At 39.1% G+C, this 25,597-nt stretch overlaps 1 protein-coding gene across 2 annotated transcripts in view; it reads left to right on the top strand.

The window, feature by feature from the left end:
• LOC102043776 (mitogen-activated protein kinase 10) overlaps positions 1-25,597 on the top strand; it is a 47,506-nt gene that overhangs the window by 2,018 nt on the left and 19,891 nt on the right. For both annotated transcript variants that reach the window (XM_031066445.1, XM_031066446.1), the window contains exons 3-5: positions 95-260; positions 3,432-3,503; positions 24,809-24,991. In XM_031066445.1, coding sequence (XP_030922305.1) covers positions 95-260; positions 3,432-3,503; positions 24,809-24,991 — 421 coding nt within the window. The remainder of the gene's footprint in view (positions 1-94; positions 261-3,431; positions 3,504-24,808; positions 24,992-25,597) is intronic.

The following is a 25,597-nucleotide window of genomic DNA, read 5'->3' as shown; positions in this document are numbered from 1 at the left end:
AAAGAGCATTTGAAGGGTGACCTAAAGTATCAGTTGGTATCATAGATGTGCCTGGCTTTATAAAGTCACATGGTTTTTTCACTGTCTTTTGCAGGATTTAAAACCAAGTAACATTGTAGTAAAATCTGACTGCACGTTGAAGATTCTGGATTTTGGACTGGCCAGGACTGCAGGCACTAGCTTCATGATGACCCCCTATGTGGTGACACGTTACTACAGAGCACCGGAGGTCATCCTGGGAATGGGCTACAAGGAGAACGGTAGGGCTGCAGTGCCACTGCGCCAGGCCCCCTCAAGGGCAAGCTCTGCTTCACCACTGTAAGGGGGACCCAAAGGAGGGACAGGAAATGTAGTGGGAAATGGTGGGAAATGACACCTGGAGTTAGAGCAGTTCCTCACTGTTGTGAACTGCAGCTGCAGAATGTATTTGGGATGCACTGCTGGTGAATTTATCAGTGTGGGATGGCAGAGTAACAGGAAACTTATTCTTAGTTACGTTTGAAGTTACAACTACAAACTCATTTTGACCAGAGCTTTCATTTTTGCCTTCTGTGGCCGTGAAATAATGTGGGAACCACTGGAATTGCTGAACGAGTGACGTGTTCTAAATTTGAGTCTGAATCCCTGAATTGTTTGAAGGAACAAGAAGTACAAGCTGAAATAGAAAATCCTGGCCCTTCCAGCATTTCTGTAAATCCGGAGCTAGATCTGAATTTCAGGAATTAATTCCCTCTTCATGATAAATTTAACAAAGTCCCAGGTTTTGCTGACAGGTTTCATCTTGTCAAGATCTAGGTATAAATTTTGCAGTATGAATTCAGTTTTTTTAAATGACAAGTAGAATTGCAGAGAAGAGGAAAAACTGAAACTAAAAAAAATGAAAGAAAACATATAATTTGTATGTAATCTCCCTAGAAGTAAATAGGATATTCCTCTGAATAGTCTGAGAGAGATCTTGGTCCTTGGAAATATTGTGAAAAGCAGGTGGAGGTGCTTGCTATAGAGAAGATGATAAGGAAAAACTCAGATTTTGCAGAAGATGAAGGGAAAACTTTTTAAGTTCTCATTTTGTAGCAAAACTGAGAATTGCATCTGAGTGCCAGGTAGACCAGGCAGGAAATGAAAGAATAGTCTATGGCTCAGATTTTACTGTCAAAGGTATAATTTGTCTGTTTGAGGAGACTTTTTGATGGCAAATACAGCAAATGTGACAAGACCAGGAATTTATTAGAAGTGTCCTACTTAATTTATGTTGAGGAGGTTAGCTAACCGGCAGAAGAACTTTTCTAAACAGCCAACTGCATCCTGTAAAGGGCAGTGAAACTGATTTTGGGAGCCAATTCCATGACTTCAGCACTACTAAAAATATAATCATACAAACTCTTCTGAAATTAGCAAGTCCCTGTATGAATTATTTGTAATTTTTATGAGTTTCAAGTATAAATTTTAATACAAAAGTCAAAAAAGTAGAGAAATTATTATTATATTATATTATATTATATTATATTATATTATATTATATTATATTAATTATTATTATGCAGATTCTTAGCTTAGAGAATAATTTCTGAAAGTAATGATATTCCTTAAAGTATTTTGTTTGAAATTTTTGCTAACTGCCATTAGAAATTTGAGCTAGCACTCTTTAGATAGTTCTTTAGTCAATATCCAGAGTTCTTCTATTGTCAAATGAATTCTTTTGTTGGATGTTTTTCCCCTCCAGACATTTACTAGATGATTAGGATTATTGTTGTTGTCCATGAAAGGACAGAGAGAGCATTTGCTTTTCACATGATTAAAACTGCACCAAGAAAAAGTTAGACACACTTTTGTGACACAGCTGGGAAAGTTCTAATGTTTGCCACATCCAAGGGTCCTGATCAAATGCCCATTGAGGTTAACACAGAGACTTCCTTTGACTTCCCTGGGCAATGAATCTGGCTTAGGATGAATGATCTTGTCTTACTTGGACAAAGCCAAAATAAAGAGAGGAAGAAAACAAAAAGTTTGAAAATGAAGCTCAGCTGTCAGAGGAGCCACTCTGCTTGGAGGCTCTGACCCAGCTCCCAAGGAAGTCAACAGAAAGGGTTGTTCTTTGCTTCCCTGCTCCGGCCTATGCTGCCACATTACTGAAGCTCCCCAACTTTTTTCCCCTCTGACTATGTACACTGCCTGTATAAAGACTGTTCACTGCTTTCATTTTCTTTCTGCACTTGGTTGGCTAAAGATGCATAATTATCACCAGTTTGCTGCACTTCTATGGAAGGTCCTAAAACTGTCACTAGGAAGAAAACTCTGCCTCTGCCTCTGGCATGCTTTTGCTGTCCCATGCCCCTGATACCTGTACCCTCCTTTTCCCAAATGGAACATTTCACCTTTATTTTGTTTCACCAAGAAATGAGTTGTTTGTTTGTTTCTTTGGTTTGTTTTGGATTGCTTTTGAAGGTTAAGAAAGGAGAAGAAAAAGAGGAGAAAAATTGGTTGTGTAGGTCAAACATAACCAGAAAAATGAGGATTTCAGGCTCAGAAACAACATAGTCTTTTAAATAATTTCAAAGCAATTTTTTCCTCTTCGCATGGAAGACAGGGTTTTTCTTTTTTTTTCTTTTTTTTCTTTTTTTCTGTGAATACTGTGTAGCTATCTATCCAGCATTTTTTCTTTAAAGACTTAAAGGGAAAAAAAACCCTATCAAAGTCAAGCAGATAAGGTAACTGTGCATATTTCATCTAAAAGCTGAAGGCAGGATTGGAAATAGGAAATGTTCTTAGTCTTGTTGATATTTGTCCTTTGGAGCTTTTGTTATAGCATTTATTTTGAGTGCTTACACAGTACAAAACAGAGTCCACTCAGGTCATGCTCTGTGATAGGTACCTACAGAGAGGATATAGGTATAGATTCTGAAAGAATAGTTTTAAATAACCTTTAAGGGTGGTATTTTTCCATATGGCTTTTACTTGTATGAGCAGTTCCATTTGGAGCCTCTTGTCAGCTGCTGCAGAGAGACAGTGCTGAAGAACAAAGCCTAGAAGCTCTGCAAGTAGGATTTATTCAGATTATCATTATCTGGTTGTTTTGGTTTTTTCCTAAAAAAAAAAGGAGTGAGTTTTTAGCCATAAATTCAGTGTATACCATGGGTCTGTGCAGTTGTTACTTGATCTTTACTTGCTAGCTCTGGACCTTTACCCAAAATGTTGATTTTAAACTTTTTCCACTGTTGTTACTAACTGCTGTTGAGCTGACTGACACAGCATTTATTTGTTTAGTTACTTATTTTAGCTTTTGGTGAGACATGAAAAAGAAACCCAACAAAACCACAAAACAAACTGTACTGTGCTGATCAACCTTTTTCCCCTCCTTTAGGAGTGAAATGTTGTAGTTAACTTTGCTTTTTTTTCCCTCCTTCTTCACTTCCCTGTCTCTGCTGTTCTAGTGGATATATGGTCTGTGGGATGCATTATGGGAGAAATGGTTCGCCACAAAATCCTCTTTCCAGGAAGGGACTGTATCCTTGTGCCATTTGCTGCAGCTTCACCTATTATTTGTTCCTCTCCTCCACCCCATCCCTCTTACCATAAAATGACTATACCAGGAGTGTAAAGATAGAAGCAGAAAGTTGAATCTCAGAGGTACGGCTAAATAAAAATAGCACACTACTGATATGCGCAAAATTGAAAATGAAAAACAGATGCACAGAATTATTTCAGTCAATTAAATTACTCTAAAACCTGTAATCATTCCATCTTATATACTATTTATGTCATGTCAATAAGCAATATAGAAAACAAGCATTATGATGGCAAATTGGACAGATTTATTTACTATTCTTAAAAGGAAAAATAAGAAAAAAAAAGAAAAAAGTCCTAATTTGGCCCATCTCATTCCTGTAAATCTGTTTTTCTGCTTTTATGTTTTGGAAATATTGACTTCATAACATTTGTGGTGACATCATAATCTTTTGCTTGCTAATGCATCATGGTTTTGGATTCATCTCAATGCTGTATGGGCTCAGTGTTGAGTCAATACAACATTTTTATTTTTCTTTAAAACAAAATGAAGAATTTGACTCACCCAGTTTAAAACAACCGTTTTTCTGCTGTGGTTTCCAAATTGGCCTGAAATCAGATTCTCTTGATTTTAAAATGAACTTCCCTTTACTTGCATGAGGTCTGTGTTGTCAACTAAACTTTATTTCCCTCCTATCTTGTTCTTCTTGTCTTGGGTGATATTATTTTTACCCCTTCCAAGGTGGTGAAAGCAATATTAGAAAATGAAAACAAAAGAGGAGGTATGTACTTACCCTCCTGTTTATCACAGGCTAAACCTGCCCGTGCTGGCTTGGAAATGTAAGTAAGTGTGTTTTGCCCATCAGAATAAAATGAGGCAACATATCATCTCTTCACTTCTGGAAACAAAAAGGCATCTTATTTTCAGCTAGTTGGCAGAAAGGCACCATGAAAATCTGGCATCAGCAGCCACTGGCAGTTCGTGTGAAGAAAACCCAGATTTCACAGACATGTAGCCATGGAAGCAATTATTTTTTTGCTGACTTTTGAGTAATTCCTGTCATGTTTGTCAAAGTTGGGTGCTGCCTGTCCTGTTTTCACAGCTCTGTCAACTTCCTCTGAAAGCTGAGCTGTGCTTGGTGGCCTGGTGAAGATGCTGTTGTACTTCACTGACAGGGAGATGGAGGGACAGCAGGGACCTCCTGCTTGCTGAGGGGGTGACAGCAGCACTTTACTGCTTCCAGTCTTATAGGAAGAGGGGCTGGAAAGTTACTGGATGCAAAACAAGGCAGAGAGGTTAAAATGGTGATTTTCTTTATTAGTAGGTAGCTTTGAGGTGCTTAAAGGTGCTGAGCTGTCCCTACAGCATGAGGAGCAGGCTGCACACCCACCTTCAGCTGTAACCTCAAAGTGCAGAGCAGCTCCCAGCATTCCCAAGATCTGAAATTCAGTGTGATAGTTATGCTGTGTTTCAGTGGTAACACCATCATAATGCTTCCACCATACAATGCACTCTTTTCCTCTTAAAAAACAAAACAAAACAAAACAAAAAAAAAAAAAAAGAAAAAAAAAGAAAAAAAAGTAAAAAAACCCAACAAAAATGAAAAACTAAATTATCTATAATACACTCGAGGTTCAGCTGTAAATACTGAGGATATTTCCATTTAATCCTTTCTGAGTGAAGTCTGATATTTTAGTCGATAAGCAGCTGGAATTCATACAAAGAATGGTTTCAGGATAAAAGCATAGAAGCATGGTTAATGGGTTGCTCTTCTTTTTCCACAACAAATTAGGAGATATGTTCTTTTGCCCCTGTCTAGAAAAAATGTTGATGCTATATAATTCAGGCAGTGTAGCTTTTAAAAAATCATTCAAACATGAGAATTACTTTGTTTCTGTCTGGCTGTGGAAACAGTCTCTTATGACAGCGTTGTATTCAGGGATAACAGTAAAATAATCTTAAAAATTCTTTTAACATTTCAGCATCAGTTGAAAATAACAACTGAATTTTTGAACAAATGCAGCAAACATTGTGTAAGTTGTGAGATAGTCCTACTTTTTAAATCATTGGAAATCCTGTTTCCTGAAATAGAATTTGGGCCAGGTTGCAATTACTACCATGCTTTAAAGGTGGCCTTATTTAGGTGAGCGGAAAGTTTAAAAAAATAAAAAAAGAGAAAATAAGAAGAAAAAAAATTTTTACGTTAATTTCCAAGTCAGTACTCATTTGTTAACCAGTTTGATCCCATGAATGAGTTGTCAGTGTTGAAAAGACTGGTTTGTGTATGGACCCATATGATTTCCCACCCCTCCATGGCTGTTGATGAGCAGGTCTAGTTTCCCTCCCTCCCAGGTGCAGGAAGAGCTGGAGAAGCATTTGTGCAGCTGCAGGCAAACTTCACATTACATACTTCCCTTGGGCTACTTAAGGCTTTCCAGCAGAGAGTTTTCTAGCTGGAAGAGGCAAGTCTGTATAGAAATCAAAAATACCAGTTCTTTTTAATCATTCAGAAGACAGTCTGCTGTGTGCACTTGCTATCAATATGAGTTTACTCATTTCTAGTCTGAAGTGTGAACATTTGTGTATGGCACAGTATACATCTAAGAGAAAATTCACAGCTGCTGCCATGTTTTATAGAAAGAAAATATTTTAAAATTTGATCTCACCTAAATCATCCCACTGAGTTACCACTGCACTCAGGTGCTGCTGACTCGAAATGAAATTTCATTTTTAAAGACTTTGTGAACATTAAAACATGGAGTGGATTAATTTCAGAACCTCTCATCTACATAAACAAGAAACTCTCTCTTAAGCTGCTAGGAGAAAGCTCTGGAATCTGGGTAGACTACAGCTGGTTTTCAGACAAGTAAGAACAGCCTCCAGTGTCCTGTAGAGTACTGGGTGGAAATTGCCTGGCAGGTGTCCTCATTCCTTGTTATCAGCTAGAGCAGACATTTGAAAATACTGCCAGGGGAACTTCCTTGTCAGAAATCAGACCCTCTCAAGAAGAAATCCACCTTTCAATCCATTTCCAGATGGAGTTGCAAACCAAAATATTCCTGGCAAGTTCCAATAAGCTTTTGTAGTCCACTTCTGAGTTTCTTGCTCAGTGTTTCTTTGATGGTAATTCCATTTTTGTTAAATTGGAAAGAATGTGAGCAGCTAAAAAGTGCCTGAATTCTTGGATGCCATTGGAAATATGTTAGAAAACCCCAGGGCTTTCCTAAAAGCTGGTTCAGCTCTAGGTAATAACATCTTCATAATCTCATAAGATTTCAATTTAAGGATTGGAAATGTATTTCTGTTTTTTTATTTGAAGGGAAGGGAAAACTTAAAATGAATGCTTTCACGTGAGACAGTTTTATTAAGATCTGAGCTGCCAGGTTCCACAGTGATGTCCTACAGGCACAAATGACTTAGTGGGAAAAATAAAGTGATCAGAGCATTTCTTTTCAGTACTGAAAAGGAGGCATGTAGAGGATGGTACTATAGCAATTTTACTTGTGAGTCCTTCAGCAGATCAAAGGAAAACAGTGATTTAGCCATAGAAATATATTGTGGTAATAGACAAGTGTCCTAAGTTTGGCTAGGCCTGAATTTCCACTGTAAATATGGAGAACAGAATTCCTACTGCTAGTAGCTTAAAGTCTTAGACAGTCAAAAGAGAAAATACCATTAAAGTAGGAAGAGAGAAAAATTCCAACTTTCTTCTGTGTAATTATGAACATCCAATAGGAATTGTGGAGAGATTTCAGCGTTAACAGATAGAGTTAATGTTTTCTGCAGCCAGATTTTCAAAAATTCCCTTGCCCACCAGCTGTCTCTGAGAGTGGTAGGATTAAGAAATGCTCTCTGACATCTGACAGAAAGTGTTCTATTGCCTTAGAAAAAATTTTCATCAAGAAAGTCTTTTCGGAAAAGGGCTGCCTTTCCACCTCTCATAATCAGAATTTATTTTTGCATTTGATCTACATTGATTAATAGGTGTAATTTTAGTGTTTTGAGGGCATTTTTGGGTGTTTCTTAAACTACAGCATAATAAAAACTTCTTTTGTTAAGTGCAGTCTGTTGCTTTATTTGTTCCGGGTGGTATTTTCTTAAGGCTTGCTTTGTCTTAAAATGAAAACCACCAACTAGCATCAGGATTATGTAAAAGATACTGTTAAGTGTGACTGGCCTGGCTTTCCAGGTGGGATCAACTGGTTCATGTTAACCTGCTGCATTAAGCTATGATGGCATTGACAGCTAAGTTTGGATTTTGTTGACCTGAATTATTCTTCCCTGGGTATTTGGTTTTGGACTCAGGATTTGTCCTAAAGTTTCTCATATGAGGTGAGACCTGTTTCAAAGAGGTCTCAGGATGGATGTGAGGATTATTTGGCTGTTGCCATTTTTCTCTTTTTTTTTTTTAAATTAGATATGCATACTCCAACAGATTAGAGTGTAATTTGCACTTAGCATGAAAGCCCCATGCTGTCTGTCATCTGAGTGGCTCTTGGACTGGATCCCAGGTGCCACAGTGAAGATGATCCACTGCTTGTTTCCCATCACTCACCTTAAAGGTTTTCAGGATGTACTGCTGCCTTGTATGAATTTCAACCAAGGCAAGTTTTAATTGAGTTTTCTGGCACCTGTGAGAATTGGATGGTGTCAAACGTTTTGGTGTTTTTTTCTGTGGCATTAGTCAGCTTTTTCTTGATGGCAGCTGTGCTAAATTGAGCTGAGACAGACTGGAACAGTTAAGCAGAGAATTTAGAACATGTGGACAAAACAGTACTGAAGTGCCTTTTGTCAAGAGCATGCAGGTATTTGGACAGGATCAAAATAAAGAACTGGAACACCTTCAAAATCACATGAGGCTGAATCAGGGGAGGTCTAGGTTGGATATCAGGAAAAAGTTTTTCACCTAGAGGATGACTGGGCACCAGCACAGGGCAGTGGTCACAGCACCAACCCAGCAGAGTTGAAGGAGTGTTTGGACAAAGCTCTCAGGCACAGGGTGTGACCCCTGGTGTGTTCTGAGCAGGACCAGGAGTTGGACTGGATGATCCTGATGGGTCCCTTCCAACTCAGCATATTCTGTGATTCCTGTTGCAGATATGAAAACATACAAATGATCTGCTAATCTGTTTGTGTTGTAGCAAAAGAGGCTACCTGTGTGTTTCCTGCTGGAAGAGGTAACACGAGAGTACTTGAATAGTCTTTGAGACCTGAGAAGAGATAGTTCAAAATCAAAATGTGAAAGAAGCTAAAAGAGGACCTGAAGCTAGGAAATGCAGGATCTGCAAAACAGATTTTCAATGCTATGGTCTGTTAGACACAGGGTAGCGTGTTTCACATTCCTTGGCAAGATTATCTGTAGGTCTCTCTTACCATGATGGTATTTTTCTATAGATATATCCAAAAGAAAATGGGAGAAAGGGAAGGGTGTGAGTCATCCCTTGTGCCTCCACTTATTCTTGAGCTTTCTGCTCAGGATTCCCATGGTTTTTTCAGTCATTTTTTAACAGTCATTTTTTAGCACTTGTTTGGCACTGCAGCCTAAGAGGCAGGAGCCTTCTCCAGTGCAGGCTTCCCACTGAGTCACAGAAAGTTTAAAAAAAGATAGAAATTCATAGGTTGGTTTGAAGCCTCACCCTTGTAAAATTGTGGCAATTCCCTTTTGGTTCCATATAGCATCTGTCAGGAGAGTACCTGTATTCCATGGTGTTTGGCAAGAAGAAAATTAGAAGTCACTAAGGCAATTATTTAAACACTTAGGAATCTTATAACTGTTATTGAGAAATATAAAGGTTTTCATAACATCATGTGGAAAGTGGTGTTTCAAATTAGAAAGGAAAAACTTTCTCAGGAAATCTTAATGGATTGAGCTGATACTGTGCTGAGCAAGCCCTTGTGAAAACATGTTGAAATTCAAGCATATGACAAATACAAGCACAAAGGGGAGGGTTTTGGTATCTCAGCAAGGTCTCAGCAAGGAGATTGGAATGTCACAAAACTGGGAGTTTGCCATGACTTAGCCAGAATTGAGGGAGATAAGGGTTTGGTGGTTTGGGGAGGGTTTTAATCCTTTTCAAGAGTTTGAGCCATCTCCACAATGGTCATTGGGAGTGCCACACAACACAGACTTTCCTTGGCATTGGCAGGTCTGGGGTCTTTATAGCTGTGGTATCTGGAGCATGTGGAAAAAAAGCATCTTTGCCCACGTATTACTGAAAACTACCCTGTATTTTTATAAACCATGCCCTTTTTTATTGCATAGAAATAATAGAAAAACCTTTTAAAAAAAGGTAGAGCATACAGGCTATTATATTTTTCATGCTGCAAATTCAAGTAAGGGCCTAGAAATGGTTCTTCAGAGCAGACATCAGTACAGATCTGCAGAAGTACTCAAAACAGAGAGGGAGGTAAAGAGGGGTCCTGCCCCGCAAGGTGTCTGTCCATTTTAGGAGAATTTGGAGAGAGAAGCTCGCTGTTATCACAGGCATACTCAGCTGCCTTTACTGGAGTTTGCACCTTAGCCATTGGCAAGCAGTGTTGTAGGCTAAATATTTTGGCCTACAGTTACACAAGTAAAATCAGGTGTCATGATTTGCTTAATTAATATGTCTATCATTATCTTCTTCAGTTAGTTTTGAGGAGGTGAACATCTCTTTTCAGCTGGCAGAGGGGTGATTTCTGCATCACTGAAACAGGAGCTGCTACAAATGTGAATGTTTGGTATTCTCACTAGTGCTCTGGGAAGAAAGTGTGAACCAGCCCATGAGGCTGGAAAAGATAGCAAAGCTCATTCAGGTGCGCATGCATCTCTGGTCTCTGGAGTGTCCGGTGGCTTGCATTTAATGAATTTCATTTTGCACGTCACAATTTTCATTGAATGACAGTCAGATCTTACTGAGCGCAAGACTGAAAAGCCACCTCAATGGGAGTTTGGGCAAGGGCAGTTACAGATTCTCCCTATGGGCTCCCTCTCACTGTTTTGTGAAGTCCCAGAGAGCCTGCAGTTTTGCAGGAGAAGAATGTAGATTTACCAAGGAAATGTCTATGAAAGGTTGACTTGGGTCCTCTCCATATAGAAGCAAATTTGGGTAGTTCTACAATTCGTGACCCTTCTGCATCTCTGCTGGAGGGAATCTGAAATCTAGAAGGATGAGCAAGCACTCATTTGGGTCAGGAAGTACCTGTTTGGTGGGGAATCAGAACCAGGAGGTGGCCCAGAGAAGATTTTCCGGGTTTTTTTAATGATTAAAATGGTTTTTTCCTTTGGTCAGGAAGCCACGTGCATTTGGTTTCTGGTGAGCACTTGTTCAAGCTGGCTGTGCCAGAGTGGCATTTGGTGTCCTTGGCAAGTTTACTCATATTCTGAAGTGTGTGTAGACATTTAAGAATGTGTTCCAGAGTGTGCAATAATATTGTTTGTAGAGCTTCTGAACACATTAAAAATCCCCTACTCCTGGTAAACCAGGACCTGGATATTCCAGTGGTGAGTGGGTTTCCCATCAAGGGCTACCCAAATCCCAACAGTTCCACTTCAGAGAGTCTTGAACAGCTGTAGGTTAAATTCCTTAACACTGTTTCACATGATCTTAAAAACATCAAGGCAAATAGTTGCTAAACTGAAGCTTTACCTTGAATCATGAAGAGGTCTGTCACTACAAGTTAGCCTGCCCTTGATTAAAGCTTAGGGATGTTCCATGTGTTAATGCAGCATAGCCAGCATTTGTGATTACTCACATTTGAAAAAAAAAAACTTTTACCAGGTGGAGATTTTCAGTGCTTTGGAGCTGAATGCAGGTGATAAGAGATTGTCATGTGCTTGGTTTTTTCTGATGCTTATATGAGTGAAATCACTTGGACTGCAACATCTGGTTTAATGTTGGACTAAATGAAGCAGAGGATCAAGGCATAGACCTCAGTTCTGCAGTCCTTTCTGGAGCTCTGCACAAGTCTCAGTGCCCGGACTGGGACTGCTGACAGCTGCTGCTGTATGTGCTAAAATTCTTAACCTCCAGCTAACTACTTCTAACATGCAGCCAGATCCTGGTTCCACTTTGATTTATTTCTAATTGCCTCAGGAGGTGAAAAACAGGCAGCAGTCAAGAAGGACGTTGGTTATATTTAGGTGTTTATCTTTGCTCCTTCTGGTTTGGAAATTTTCAAAGAGCTTCCTTCCCAAACCTCAGGCACAGAGGGGAATAATCATCTCTGATTTTACACGGTTTGCAGTTTAGTAAGGCACTAGTTCAACTTGTGTGTGTGCCCTCTGGAGCATAGCATAGAGCAGTGATGTCAGGAGGCAGCCTCTGAAAAGAAAAAGGAATTAATAACAGACGAACAAACAACTGCTTGCTCTATCTTTTCCTGATATTTTGCATGCCATTTAGCTTGTGATGAAAGCAGCAATAATTTGCATCTCTAGGTCTGCTTATTGCTTCCGAACAAGTAGCCTTTTCTTTAGTTCTTTGTTTTTTGTTTATTGATTTATTTTTTGTGTAGTGTTGAAGCTTTTCATATGCTAAATAGAGCAACAAGGGAACCTTAGACCCGGGCATGTTAAGATTTCCACAAATAGGGCATTTGCCTTCAAAGTCAAATGCACTTTAAACTGTTGCTGAATATGAAATTGTAAGAGTAAATTTAACCAAGCAGCATGATGCTTTCATATTTTTTCCCCAGTTCCTGGCCCTGAGACACCAGTCTGTCCCTGTGCTTGCTTTCATGCCCTATGACTTATCATAGAGCAAGGACAGCAGAGATAATGTGGTTACATGGAATCAGTATGGGGGAAAATGCCACCTTAATCCTGTGCTGGATATAAGGAGTCAGTTTCATCTTGTGGTCCAGTGTAAATTGTGGTGAGCTTTGTTTGACCCAGCTGAACTGCTCTTCCCTGCAGGAGGTAAATAGGCCCCTGATTTTCTCTGAATTTCACTGCAGAAGGTGCAGCTTAGCACTTCTGTGTCTCAACTGGCCTATTTAGAAATCACCATTTCCTATCATGGCAAATAGAAATCTTATGAGATTGTCAAGATCCTTGTGATGGACTGCTGGCTTCACTGAGATTTGCTGGAAGTGAGCCACAGGCCCTAAAGCAAGCATTGTTGGAGTTGAATGATCTCAAAAATTCTATTCATAACCCTGAATCAGCAGTGGATATGTCTTCACAAGGACCCAAGTTCCTTTTGCGGCTTCTGGCAGTTCAGCTTGTGAAAATATGCATGGATCTCTGGTAGCTGGAATGATAAAGGAATAGCAATTTGCATATCCTTATTGAATACAGAGACCAGCATTCATTTACAAGACAAAGCATCATAAACCTAGGTAATGAATACAAATGAAAACTTGAAAAAGACAAAATTAATTGGTAAATTTTAATTACAAAGTTTTATTATGACACAGTAGCCAGCTGCGGGTCTCAGTTGGGTTTCTGTATTTAATGGCATTGTCTTTCATCCTCACTGGGGTAAAGGAAACTGTTGGAGTTGATTTTTCTCAGACTTGCTCTGTTGTCATGAAACTTGTGTGCTCAGGCAGAAAAGCAGCCGCCAAGAGCAAGAGGCAGCTCTGTATCTGCAGGCTCTGCACTATAGCATGATTGGATAAGTCTTCTCATTTGTTTGTTGTTCTGTTCCTGTTTTCTTGTTTACCTTCATTTCATTTTTGTTTTCAGTTGACATGTGGTCAGTAGGGTGCATCATGGGAGAAATGATTAAAGGTGCTGTGTTGTTTCCTGGCACTGATCGTATCCTTCCTAGCAGCCATTCTGGCCCCCATAGGTACTTCCAACCCTTTCCCTTCCAGCCCCATCCCACTAGACTAGTGCTGACACACCTCTGTTCTGTACCTAAAGAGCTGGCTTAAGTCCCACTGCAAAATCTCTGCAAGCCAAAATGTCACCAAACCATTACTGCCTGTCAGCAAAAGCCTTAGGTGAAAGCCACAGTAAGTACAGCACGAGGAGATGGAAAACAGCATCCCACACAGCTCATCAGCATTGCTTTCTGCAGCCAGTGACCACAGCTTTGTGTTATGAATGTCTCTGTATTAATTTGGTGGTATGTGCTTGGGAAGGGTGTGTTGCACAAATGAGGGTTTTTTAAAGGTGGTAAAAGGGGAGGAACAAGTCACTGCTTACCTCAGGGAGAGATGTTAGAGGTTCTGCACTTCACGTGCATTTCTGCATCTCTGTGATACTCAGACATAAATCATAGAAATGCTTATTTGTTATAGACTCATAGAATTGCTTATTTGCTTTGTTTGGTTGCTCTTCAGGTGGTATTAAAGTAGAAAAGTAGGAAATGGTTTCAGTGTGGGCACAACTTCTTCCCAAGACTAAAATCATCACTTGGTAGTAATTTAACTACTCAGAAGTCTGGATGTTTCTTGGGAAACTGTTGTAATGGATTTGGGTCTGCCATCTTTTATTTAAGAACATGGAACTATTATGTGAAAGCAGAATATATTCTTGGCATCAACAAGAAGTGATTTACACTAAATCAGTGGACAAGCAGACTAAGAATATATTTGTTTTCCTTAGAGACCCTTCCACACTCAGGGCTGAGGCAGCCATATTTCTTATTTTGTTCCATGCTTTGTTGAAGCACTTTAGTATTTATCAGATTGTGGAACACTTCCTTGTGTATAACAATAACTGAGATCAGTACCTGCTTGATCTAAGTCCAATCTTTTACTGTCCATAGGAGCATGAATATGAGAAATGGACATGGCCTGGGTATGAGTTTTCCTTCTATTTTAAATTCTGTACTTAGATGACAGAGGAGTTTCCAGGCATTATTAATTTTATGTAACTCTCTCTGAGTAGGTGTGCATGTACACTTGCGTGTGTATATGCACACGCTTACCAGCTCACTTCAGCACTTCTGACCTCATTTACATTTTAAAGGGTTCAATATTTTGATGAAAATGTGGAAAAAGTATCATCTGAAGAGCATTAAAGAAATGAAAGTAGGTAATTATATCATTAATATTTTCACAGCCTTGCCTAGTAAGATTCTAACTTGTGTTTTGTCCAAAATGCTGGGTGAGCATACCCATACTGAAATGAGCAATGCACTTTCCTCGTGTCTTTGTATGATCTGGAGCACATCTCCTGTACCTATGTGAAAGTAAGTGTTTCCCTTCTGTGTGTTAATGGGAATCATTAGCGTCAGTTTGGGCTCCAGATCTGCTGTGCTTCTGTTTCCTGTCAATGTGGAGTCAAACATTTAGGCATCCCTCAGTGATGTAGTTGTAACTGGCTTTCTGTTCATAGACCTACATTTTATAAGCTAGCATTTAAAGATATTCCGAAATAAATCCAGAAAGAATTGAATATGTCTTAAATAGCACTTCAAAAACTGGTTTCTTTGACACAGCTGCACGCTTGTTAAAAAGAACTTGCACAAAGCCTCTATAATTAAAGCATTGTGTGCCATCTATTATTGCAATAACTCCACAGAAATTGTCATTACCAGCTGCTGGTTTCTTTGGGATTGGCCTGTAATTGAGTTCATGTTCTTAATTTTCATTTATGATACATTGCTAAACTTGCTCTGTGTTTTCTGTACCTCTCTGCTTTTTTTCTGCTATTCCATGGCTGCCAATTCCATGGACAGAGAACGATGCCACCACTTTCTTTCAGGCTGCTCCTCAAAGCCACCTCATCTCCAAATCTATCCCCCACACCCTTTCCCTGCTGCTGAGCAGCCATGAGCAGGGGTTCAGCACTTCTGGCTCCCCTGCCCATCTGTGCAGCTGGGAACCAGTTGGGATGCTGCAAGCTCCAACCCAGCCTGCTGAGATCCATGACCTCGTGCCATCCTCTGCCTTAAACCTGCACAGAAAATGCTTAGCATTGCTGTAAAAAAGATTACTTCTTCTGAGGAGTGATGGAGTTGGGCAGCTGGATAATTCCATCAGCAGGGACTCTAAGCCCTCAGAGCTTGAGGGCAGCGTACTTAAGGATGTGTTTAAGTGCAGGAGCAAGAGTAATTAAACATCCGTTTCTTTAAAGAAGTTTCCTCTTTGACATAAAATGGGTTAAGCCTGGCAGTGCACCAGAATCTGCTATCAGCAATTTTTTCTTAACAGGCAGTGTTTCATTTCACATCCACACTGTGTTTTGAACAGTATTTAATACTAATTTGTGTCAATTTTTATGCATAAATAACCATGAAAAGCAGTTTTGAAGCTAAAAGATTGAATATTCATGAGAAATGCACTGTCAGTCATATATTTGACTGCAAAATTTACTCTTTGCCATTTTCCAGTGGATAAGGAATGCAGGTCATTTGATGCTGTTACAGTTTACACAATTAAATAGTCCATTCAGCTAACTTTAAAAATTTCAGTAGCAAAATTCAGGAGCAGAAAAGCAGAAAATGCCTCTGAGTAAGTGCAGAGTGGAGTACTTTGCTAGGCTGCTTTGTCCCACTCCTGTAATCCATCTGAATTCACTGAAATCACTGGGGTGAAGCTGAGAACAGAACCCACTTCTATTCTCTTTTAAACTCCCAGTTGGGAAGAATGATTTGCTGTGTCCAAAATCCTCATGGTCTTTATTGATCCTCAAAATTTTACTATCTCTCCACCATTTTTGGTGTATGCGTGTGATGCACTTAATTCGTGTGCTATAGCTTTTTCTTTTTTTCCTTTTTATTTTTTAAATTTCATATAAAAACTTCATTTCAATGTTGGCAGCAGTAGTTCTGCTTTCAAAAAGCAATCAGCATGAAGCTTGCACCTAATTGAGCCCTGAGCAAGGACTTGGTGTGTTGTGCTGCCTCAGGAACAATGGAATAAGCTGGCTGTACCTGAGTCTGACTCTTGTTCCACGTGGTCTCCTTAAGATTTTGTATGAGGGAGTCTGTTAACCTTTTCTCATTGCTGCATGGATGATCTGGAGGTGTGAAGGAGGTGCCTTAGCCCTCTGGTGAGCTATGAAAGTGTAGTTACACATTTTTTTTTAGCCACTGCAGGCATTTTGGGCAGACAAGGATGAATGTGCCTTTAAATCCTCTACTTGGACAAGCTCAGGCAAACAAGTATATATTGAGTAGAGAGATGTGATGTCAGCTGCTCTTAGTATATGTCTGCACAAGCTTATGCAGCCTTATTCTACCTTATTCTACAGCTGCAATCCTGCCATGCATGTTGTATTGGAGAATAAGGGGATTTCTGGCTCTTGTGCTCTGTGGAAATTGTCCTTGAATACATGCCAGCTCTGTTCTGCTCCCTGTCCCTGAGGGCAGCTTCCCACAGTGTCCTATTGTTCCAGACTCCTTAAACAGCTGGAAATTTGCTTTCCAAAAATTCAGGGTCCTGACTTTACTCCTCACCTGACCCATATTCCTCAGGACTGCAAACTCCACCAGTGCAGGATCGCTGCAGCCCAGGCAGCCTTCAGTGGACTTTAGTGGTGTCTTGTCAGTGCTGGGCTAACAGCTGAGCTCAATGATCCTAAGGGTCTTTTCCAACCTAAACAGTTCTATGACTAAATTTCTCCCTGAAGTTATTAGGTATCAGTCATATCAGAGCTCTTGAAATCTTCAGCCAGTGCCAGGTGCAGCAGCAGATGTGTTTGTAGAGGAAGTTCTCCAGCCATCAACAGATTTGATGAGCTTATACTTCAGCTGAACTGCTGAAAAAATGCTGGGCAGAGCTTCAAAGCCATATTGTGGAATTCAGGAGATAAACAGGGCCTTTTTGAGCTCAGGAAGGATAGCTGAATTTCAGAAGATAACCAGCATCATTAAAGATTCTCACAGAGTTGAAACTCCATCAGCTGAGAAGGAGTTGAGCCGAGGCTCAGTGCTCAGAAAGTGAAGAACATGATCAGAACTGTGAGGTGAAGAAAATAGACAGAAAAACATGTAAGTCATCAATACTCTTGAAGGACCTCTGTTTTAAAATCCACACTTCTGGCCATTTCATTTCAACAAAAACAAAACTGTTTTTCAAGACTCATGTTCTGAAACAATAGTTTCACCTTTTGACAGATTCTTTCCAGGCATAGAGTTAATTTACTTACAAACTTCACATCAAATTGATCTGCATTGCTGATGAAATACAGAGCAGAAAAATTACTGTAGTTCCTGAGAAAACTTTTCAATATACATATTTTGCCTAATAACTTTGTCTAGGTTCCATATACCAACACTGCTGTATCGAGTCAGAATGATCTATAAAGTCCAGCAATATCTGTACACAAGTCATTATAGCACAGGTCATAATCTTTTTCTAAAAGATGGGCTTGTACTTTCTAGAATTAGTGGCAAAATTATTTTCTCAGGAATCAAAGATCCTAATAACCGCCCTAAATCTTTCTCTGCTTTATGCAGAAGATGCAGGGACTGTTCTGAAAATATAAGAGAACAGGTTATTGGAAAATGTTCCAGCAAACCTTCCAAGAACTAATTTTTTGTACCTTTTCTTTGTCAGGAAATCTGAACTGATGGAAAAAGACATAGAGCCTGCAGAAATTTTGCACAGAAGTCTACTGTGGTCTTACCTGTTAAAACAAGTACAGATTTAAAGGTTACAACAGTAAGAGAAACAGCATTTTGTGATTTTCAGGGTATCAGTGGCAGTTAGAAATCATAAACTCCTTAGGGAAAGCAGCTTTGTGTATTTGCACAATAAATTCATTGTGCTTTAAATCTGAGATGAGAATTATACTCTATTTGAGAAGTAATTTTTGGTGTGGTTTTTCTGTGAGCAATAATGCTGAATGAGCAGTGGTTCCATGGAAACAGTGCTGTTTGTGGATAAACCACCAAAAAATGAGTGCCCAGGCTGCAAAAATCCACTCCCAGCACTATTAAATGGATGAAAGGTTATTCATTGCTTATTAATTATTTTCAATACAGCAATGTAACTCTTTTAGAAATGTTTGTACTAAACACAAATTGTTTGAACTTTGGCAGTGTGCTAACAGCTTATGATTTTATCTTGGAAAACCTGCCATCTGTATGTAAATACAAGGAAAATGAGAACACTTGGTCCTATCCAATAATACAACTCAGATCATACATTTTGACAACTGCTTTATTGCATATTTATTATATTTTCTCATGAAGATTTTTTTCATTTCTCTCTTTATTCGTCCTTTTCTCTTTGCTGACTTTCCATCTTTGGAGTGTACAGCTTCCACTCCTTGGAAGTCAGAGAAAATGTAGAGATAGAACTGATGGTAAAGATTCATGAAGTATTGGTGAGCTGAGGATTGCTGGAGGTGGCTCAGCTGATAGATAGATATAGACTGATAGATACATGAATATATAGAATGGTGTATGTTGTTGAATATTCTGGAACTCTGAGGCCAAAATTTGTCTCTCCTTAAACACTGGGCAATTGAGTAACTGTTAATTGTTGTAAAAACTCACTGGTAAAGGGCAAAAGGAACTTTTGAATAATTACACAAATGAGAACACAGAATGATTCTGTTTTCTCCTGATTCTGGAAGAGGAGCAACCCTACAGTTTCCAGGAACCTGTTTTCTATGTTTTGGGCTTGAGGAATCTAGTCTTGATTTCTTATCCAGGTTGTTGCAGGTACACCTGAGATTCAGAAGCAAACTGAGTTCATACCAACTTTAATGACAGTAAAAACAGAAACATTTTAGGATTGTGCTGTATCACTAAGATCCTACTTCCTATGCCAACTCTTAGGTGGCTTTTATGGCTTTTTACCTGTAACATGTTTGTGGTGTAACAGCTGTGGATGCCCCATCCCTGGAAGTGCTCAGGGCCAGCTTGGATGGGGCTTTGAGCAACCTGGCCTGCTGAAAGCTGTCCCTACCCATGGCAGGGGACTTGGAATGAGATGATCTCTAAGGTCCCTTCCAACCCAAACCATTGTATGATTTTATTATTTGCTTGCTGCTGTGTAAGCGCAGATGAGCAGCAACTGAATGAAATACCAGCCAAAAAATAGTGTTTAAAAATTTTAGTTAAGGGGCCACAAATGGGCATCCAAAATGTTAATGATAGCATCTGCACAATGAACACTGCTATCTCCTAACTCCTGAATGATCAATGGTAATCTTCTTAAGTAATTTATTTGTGCTACATGTTAGTTTTTCTTATCACCACATTCTGTTATTCCATATAAATAGCAACTATTATTCTGAACAGTGCACAGTATTTTCTGTTGCAGTCTAATTTTTACAAATGCCACATTCTTCTCAAAGTGTTCACCTTGGAACAGAAAATGCTTTATAGTTACTGTCTTGTCAGATGGTTGCATTTTCAATTCCTTTTGTATGGGTTTTTTTGTAAACTGTGTTGGCATCAATGTGTAAATTGTAGGACTGTGGAAAAAAATATGAATGTGACACTGATGTCTCCCACAGTGAAGCTGGTTGGTGTCTTTTTTAGCAGATTTATTTTAAAAAGAAGGGTCCAATTAAATTTTTTTAAAAATTGGCCTATCATCTTTGCAGTTGTTGCCACAATTTGGTGTTGGGGAAGGGAACTGCAGAGCTTTTAATAGCAATTATTCTAAATTTGACAAGTTACGAGCATTAAAAAATTGCCTGAAGTGGAGCAGTTAGTTTTTGTTGGTGGAGTATGCAGATTTAAGAAGAAAACAATTAGCAAGGTGGTTCCCTCAAGATTTTGAGATTGAAAAGAGATGATCTTCCCCTGTCTGCCTGTTACAAACAAAAAAATCCTGTGTCTGTTTTGTTTATGTTGTGCCTACCTTAAGAAAAGCAAGATTTGACACATCCTCATTTTAGTGATGTCCAGAAGCAGCACATTTATCCAGAAAGAGCAAATCCTGCTCCTGTGCAGCAAAGCTGGTTCAGAGGTGCTGCTGGGCAGGTGGAGCAAGAGCAGCCCAGTGTGCCACGCAGGGGAGCATGATTCCCACAGCACCGCCACTGTCCACCACAATTCCAGCAGCTCTCTTACAAACAGCTATTCTGGCACAATTACTCCTGTTTCCCACATCACAGTCCATTGATACTGCTCTAGGAGCATTTCAGACAAATGCTTCTCTTTCAGATGAACAAACACGAGAGATTAAGTTATTTGTATTGCAGTACAACTGAAGCATCCTAAGGCAAACAGTAACTCCTGCAAATCCTTGCTGTTGAACTTAAAAATACAATTTTTTGCTCCAAATAAAAGTGTGATTTACACAGACACATCATGAGAGGGAAAAAGAAAAATTGTTGTGATCTTGAGGCTAGATAGGGAAACAATAATTTGTTGTCTAAATTGTTTTTTTAATTACAAGCTACTATTTTGTATACTGTAGAAATGCTTTTAATATTTTCTGATTGAGACAGAGAAGTATTGTAAATTTTCTCTTCTAGCCAAACTCAATTTCCTTATAGTTGTATGGAAATTTTCAGGAATTTTATTTATCTGAGGTTTACAACTGAATGAACAAAACACTGTTTTTTAATCCATGCTCTTGAACTATATTGCATCAATGCACACAGAAAAAATAAATACAGGTACACTTTCAGCCTGTGCCTCTAAATAGATGACTTTACTGTGAAATCTGATTTTTTTTCAAAAGAAATGCTTTATTATTAATTCACAATATTATTTTCCCATTAAATTTTTATGCCTTTGCTTTAGAAAACTGTGTCACTTAGTCTGAAGTTCAGCTATGTGTTGCTTTCCAAATAAATAACCAAGTATTTAGAAAGCAAAGGAGAACAATCCTTAGGCGAGTATAAAGCTGCAAAGAGAAAAGGTGGTGGGTGAGCTTCAGGCAACCTGAGACCTTAGTGACAAATCTTCCTTCAGAAGATACTCATTTTAGATCTATTTTCTTAAATCTTTGCTGTAACCCTGTGTGGCCATCTTAATGCTACTAAATGCCATATTGTTAGTGCCAGAGGCAAGCTAATAAATCCAGGTTAGATCCCTTCTTCTGTCTTAAATCATACAGATGCTGTTATGAATGGTTGACACGTTTTCCTTGATCCTGCTCAGGGCAATGGACAGCTGAACTGATTCAAATAGCTGTTAGGCAGACATTCCATCATTTTCCAGAGCTTTGGGTTGGAATTCTTTCCAATTGTCAGTCTAACATTTGCTTAATTTCAAGAGGAAAAACAGGGTCCTCTTTTTTTCTTGTTCTTTAAGGGATTTTTTTCCTTTTTTCTTTCTTTTTTTTTTTCCTGGAAAACTTCAGAAGTCAGAGTTATGTGATCAATAACTTTCAGTACCATTTTTTCAATAACATCAATAGTTACAATTTCTAATCGATTCATGTCATCTACTGTAGATTTTGATTCACATTAGGACTGTCCTGTTGTAACATTTGTTTCCTGCAGAATTGCTGAAGCTAATGCTGGCTGGCAGCTAGAGAAGCCTGTTTCTTTGCTTTGATGTGTAGACCTCAGATTTTTTCCAAGACTTTTCTATAATCTCATACCATGACAAGTACAACTTCTCATCACCAAGTGTATCACAGATGCATCACACATGGTGACTGCATAAGACATGACAGTGAAATAGAGCTGGCCCAGCAGAATATAATCCAGTGGATTTAAGGTCTAGGTAAGGGGAGAACCATTACTAGAGAGAAAATGTGTCTGTTCATCTGACTAAAACATTATCTAACTGCTTTTACTTAGCATGGTTTTGTTTGCTATGATCAGGTCAAAAACAGTCCTGAGTGCTCCATCATGTCAGTATGTGTGTTTGTGTACATGTAAATGTATCTAAAGAGCAAATGGATGTATTTTATTTAAGGGTTTTGGCAGTGTACAAACAACTTAAGTCAGAAAAAATACAGTAAAGAAGCACAATTACCCATTCAGATCATTCATCACTCAAAGCCAGTCGCTGAGGTTGCTGTGACATAAAGCCAGTCCGTGAGGTTGCTGTGACATAAAGCCTGACCTTTTGGCTCTTGGTAAGAGCAGGGCTGCAAAAGGTCCAGCGCTATCCTGCAAATCAGGTCCAGTCAAGGAGCAGGACATGGTGGCCCTGCCTGTTCCATTGCCTTTGGCTCTGGTGTTTGCAGGGATGACTCCATCTCAACATGTCCCAGTTGTGGGTGGTAGTCTGCTTGTGTGTTGTCTCTTAGTGAGAGGCTTTCTGTCAGCTTAGAAGAAATGTGTGCAGTAGGAGCTGATCTGTTCTCTGTGGATTTTCCTTCTTCCCTCTCTGTCACCACTGGTGGTGGTTCCCATCATGTAGGCCCTACTCTGGGAACTTCTTGTACCCCTTTTCCCTTATTGCTCATGTCTAGGGCATCTCACTACATCTTCCCTCTCAGTGTGTCCAAGTCCCACATAATTCTGTGATCCCAAAGATCAGTTTTCCTTTGGCCTTCACTAAAGGCCTGGGAGATGGTTCACCTGCTCTGTACAGGGGTGACCTTCTTTGAAGCAAGTCCTGTGTTTGGCCCTCCCTGTTTATCAAACACTTCACTCAACAAGCACAGGTAATGCTTCCAGTGATGATTTTAAAGCTTGGCACTCTCACCCATTTAGCTTCTCTTGGCACAACTAACAGCCTCTTCATTTCTGTACTCTCTGTTCTTCTCTGCAAAGCATTTGCACACTCTGTATTCTCAGGTTCCTCAGAGAGCTGCTTCTGAAGCAGTTCAGCTAGCAGTCACTGAGGTGTCTTGACTTGAACATAAGTTTAAAATGTCAAACCACTTTATTTTCTAATGAAATATTTAAGCTACTCTTTGAGCAGCTGTAGTCTTAGATAACTTTACTGTTGTTGTAATTGTTCATTTTTCTGTCGAGAAAAAAATATTTTTCATGGACAACACAAGATAAACTACATAGAACCTACAGGGTGTGTGTGTGGGAGGGGCTTTTCTATATAAATATTCATATTAGTTTAAAAAATAAGAGGTATTCAGAAAAATCTTTCCAGACTGCTCCTATTTCTAGCAACCTTTTTCAGCTGAAAATGAAACAATTTAAAACACTGTTTTAGAATTCTTAAACCATATGTTTAAGTTATTTTCATTCCTTTAAACACTTTTGATTAGTAAACCTGCAATTTTTAAATTAATTATTAGCTTTTTTTTTTTTGCTCAAATAAGATATTTAATGTAAATCCAAATTTAGTCTGATTTACTTTCCAAGATATGTGAAAAGACTGTTTTCATTTCTCTAAAATAAAATACTTTTTAAAATCTGATATTGCTACTGCAACCAAGAACCGGTTTTTGCTTGACTATATTTTTTCTGTTATCTGTCTTAATATTTGGAAAACTCCTCCACACTTATGATACTGATGAAAATAGTAACTCAAAAGAATACTTTTAAAAACAGAAATCTCTGTGCTGAAATGCTTTGAATGTGTGTCTTTTAAAAGCCTTTCCTTTCTAGTGTGTTCTCAGCAAAACTCCATCATATTTCTCAGCATCAGTGTACCATGGCTGCATGTAACCCTCCTTTGTTTTTCCCCATGTAGTCATCAGGTTCTTAGCTCTGTGAATTAGTGTGATGTAGAGATGCTACAGATAATTTGCTTTTGTGTTGGAGCAGTCAGTCTTGTACTGAACGTGGCTGAAAGAGCTACATAACATCCATCAGGTGCCTAAATGTTAGCACAAGAAATCTAAAATATCAACACCTCAACAAATAAAAAGCTCAGTAGGAAATGCCTGTAATGCACTTTCTTTTTAGGCATTAGAGCCTGTTTCCCATTAGCCAGTATCAGTTTAGCAATGTAGCTGTCACTTTCTCAGTTAAAGAGAAACATCTGTCTACACCTGTGCATCATTTGTCAATAGAAAATGAGTCCCAGTGGGTTCTTACAAAATCAAACAAATTGTGTTTGAGGGGTTGCTGGTTGGCTGGTATTGGAAAAATTAGCATCAGTGAAGTTATTGGAGAGAGTAAAGTACAAAGCAAATGAGTGGAGGAAGATTTTTGTCCTATACAGAACTTCTTTAAGCCAGCTGGGTCTCCCTCTCCACAGACTGAATAGGGAGACAGGTGCACATGTTGTTCTTCCAAGCTGAAGTAGTGATAATTATCTGCATGTAAAAAACAGAGCGCAAGTCACTGGATTTCAAGTTTAAAAAAAAAAAGGTAACAAGTGTAGATGCAAAGAGAAGAATCTGTGTGTTGTTCTGTGGTGGTCATGGTTTTAGAGCTGTACGATCTCCTGCAGTTATGTGTGAGAGTTTTTCCCTTTGCAGGCTGTTGGACCTGGAGGAATAGTGAGAAGAGAAGGAAAGATAGTGACTGTAAAGATGTTGTGAAGGGAGTTAAATACCTCTGAGGATTCTCAGAGAACACAAGCAGAAATGTCAGGAGGCTGTGTGGGGGTTTGCACTTTGTTTGCCTTAACTACTGGTGTTCAGATATTGATCAGTGGAATAAAGTTATTGAGCAGCTGGGAACACCGTGTCCAGAATTCATGAAGAAGCTGCAGCCAACAGTACGGAACTACGTCGAGAACAGACCCAAGTATGCTGGCCTCACTTTCCCCAAACTTTTTCCAGACTCTCTCTTCCCAGCAGACTCAGAACACAACAAACTCAAAGGTATGTCTGACAAAGGGATGTGGTTTACGTGCAGCAGCTGCAGTGGAATGAAGGCTTTTCCAATTTTTCTTCTCTCTAGTTGCACTCCATTTAATGGAGTTAGTTGCAGGCCAGTGACTGCATGGGTTTTGTTCAGCTGAGAGGCAGGCTTTGGAAATGGTTTTTGGAGATCCTGGTGCTTGGGCAGTCAAGGGAACATAATCACTGATGCATTGAGAATATTCCCATGGTGTTCCGTGTGATGATCCTGTGCCTCAAGAAATTGAGGTGTTCCTTTACTCTTAATTCTTGAATTTTTAACACAACAGAACAATTGAACTTCCGTTGGGAGATCTCAGTACTTGCACTGGATTTTTTTTAAGTGAAAAATACCAGTTCAGCCAAGTGCCTGCCTTATAGCTCTACCTTTACTAGAAAATACAAATATATTATCAACATCGGCCAAAATGAAGTAGCTGAGGTTTAGTGTCCACTGGGGTGGATTTCTTCTTTTGAAAAATTCTGTGGGTCACTTAAGATATGTGAAGTAGAAAACTAACTTAATTACAGTGTGACTAGATATCTCCCTGTAGAAGAAAAAATGCCATGATTTTAATAATATATTGA

The sequence above is a fragment of the Geospiza fortis genome, unplaced genomic scaffold (genome assembly GCF_000277835.1).
Source record: "Geospiza fortis unplaced genomic scaffold, GeoFor_1.0 scaffold11, whole genome shotgun sequence".
NCBI classification, from domain to species: Eukaryota; Metazoa; Chordata; class Aves; order Passeriformes; family Thraupidae; genus Geospiza; species Geospiza fortis.
The sequence above is the reverse complement of the archived record's forward strand: the minus strand, read 5'-3'. Positions and strand labels throughout refer to the sequence as shown.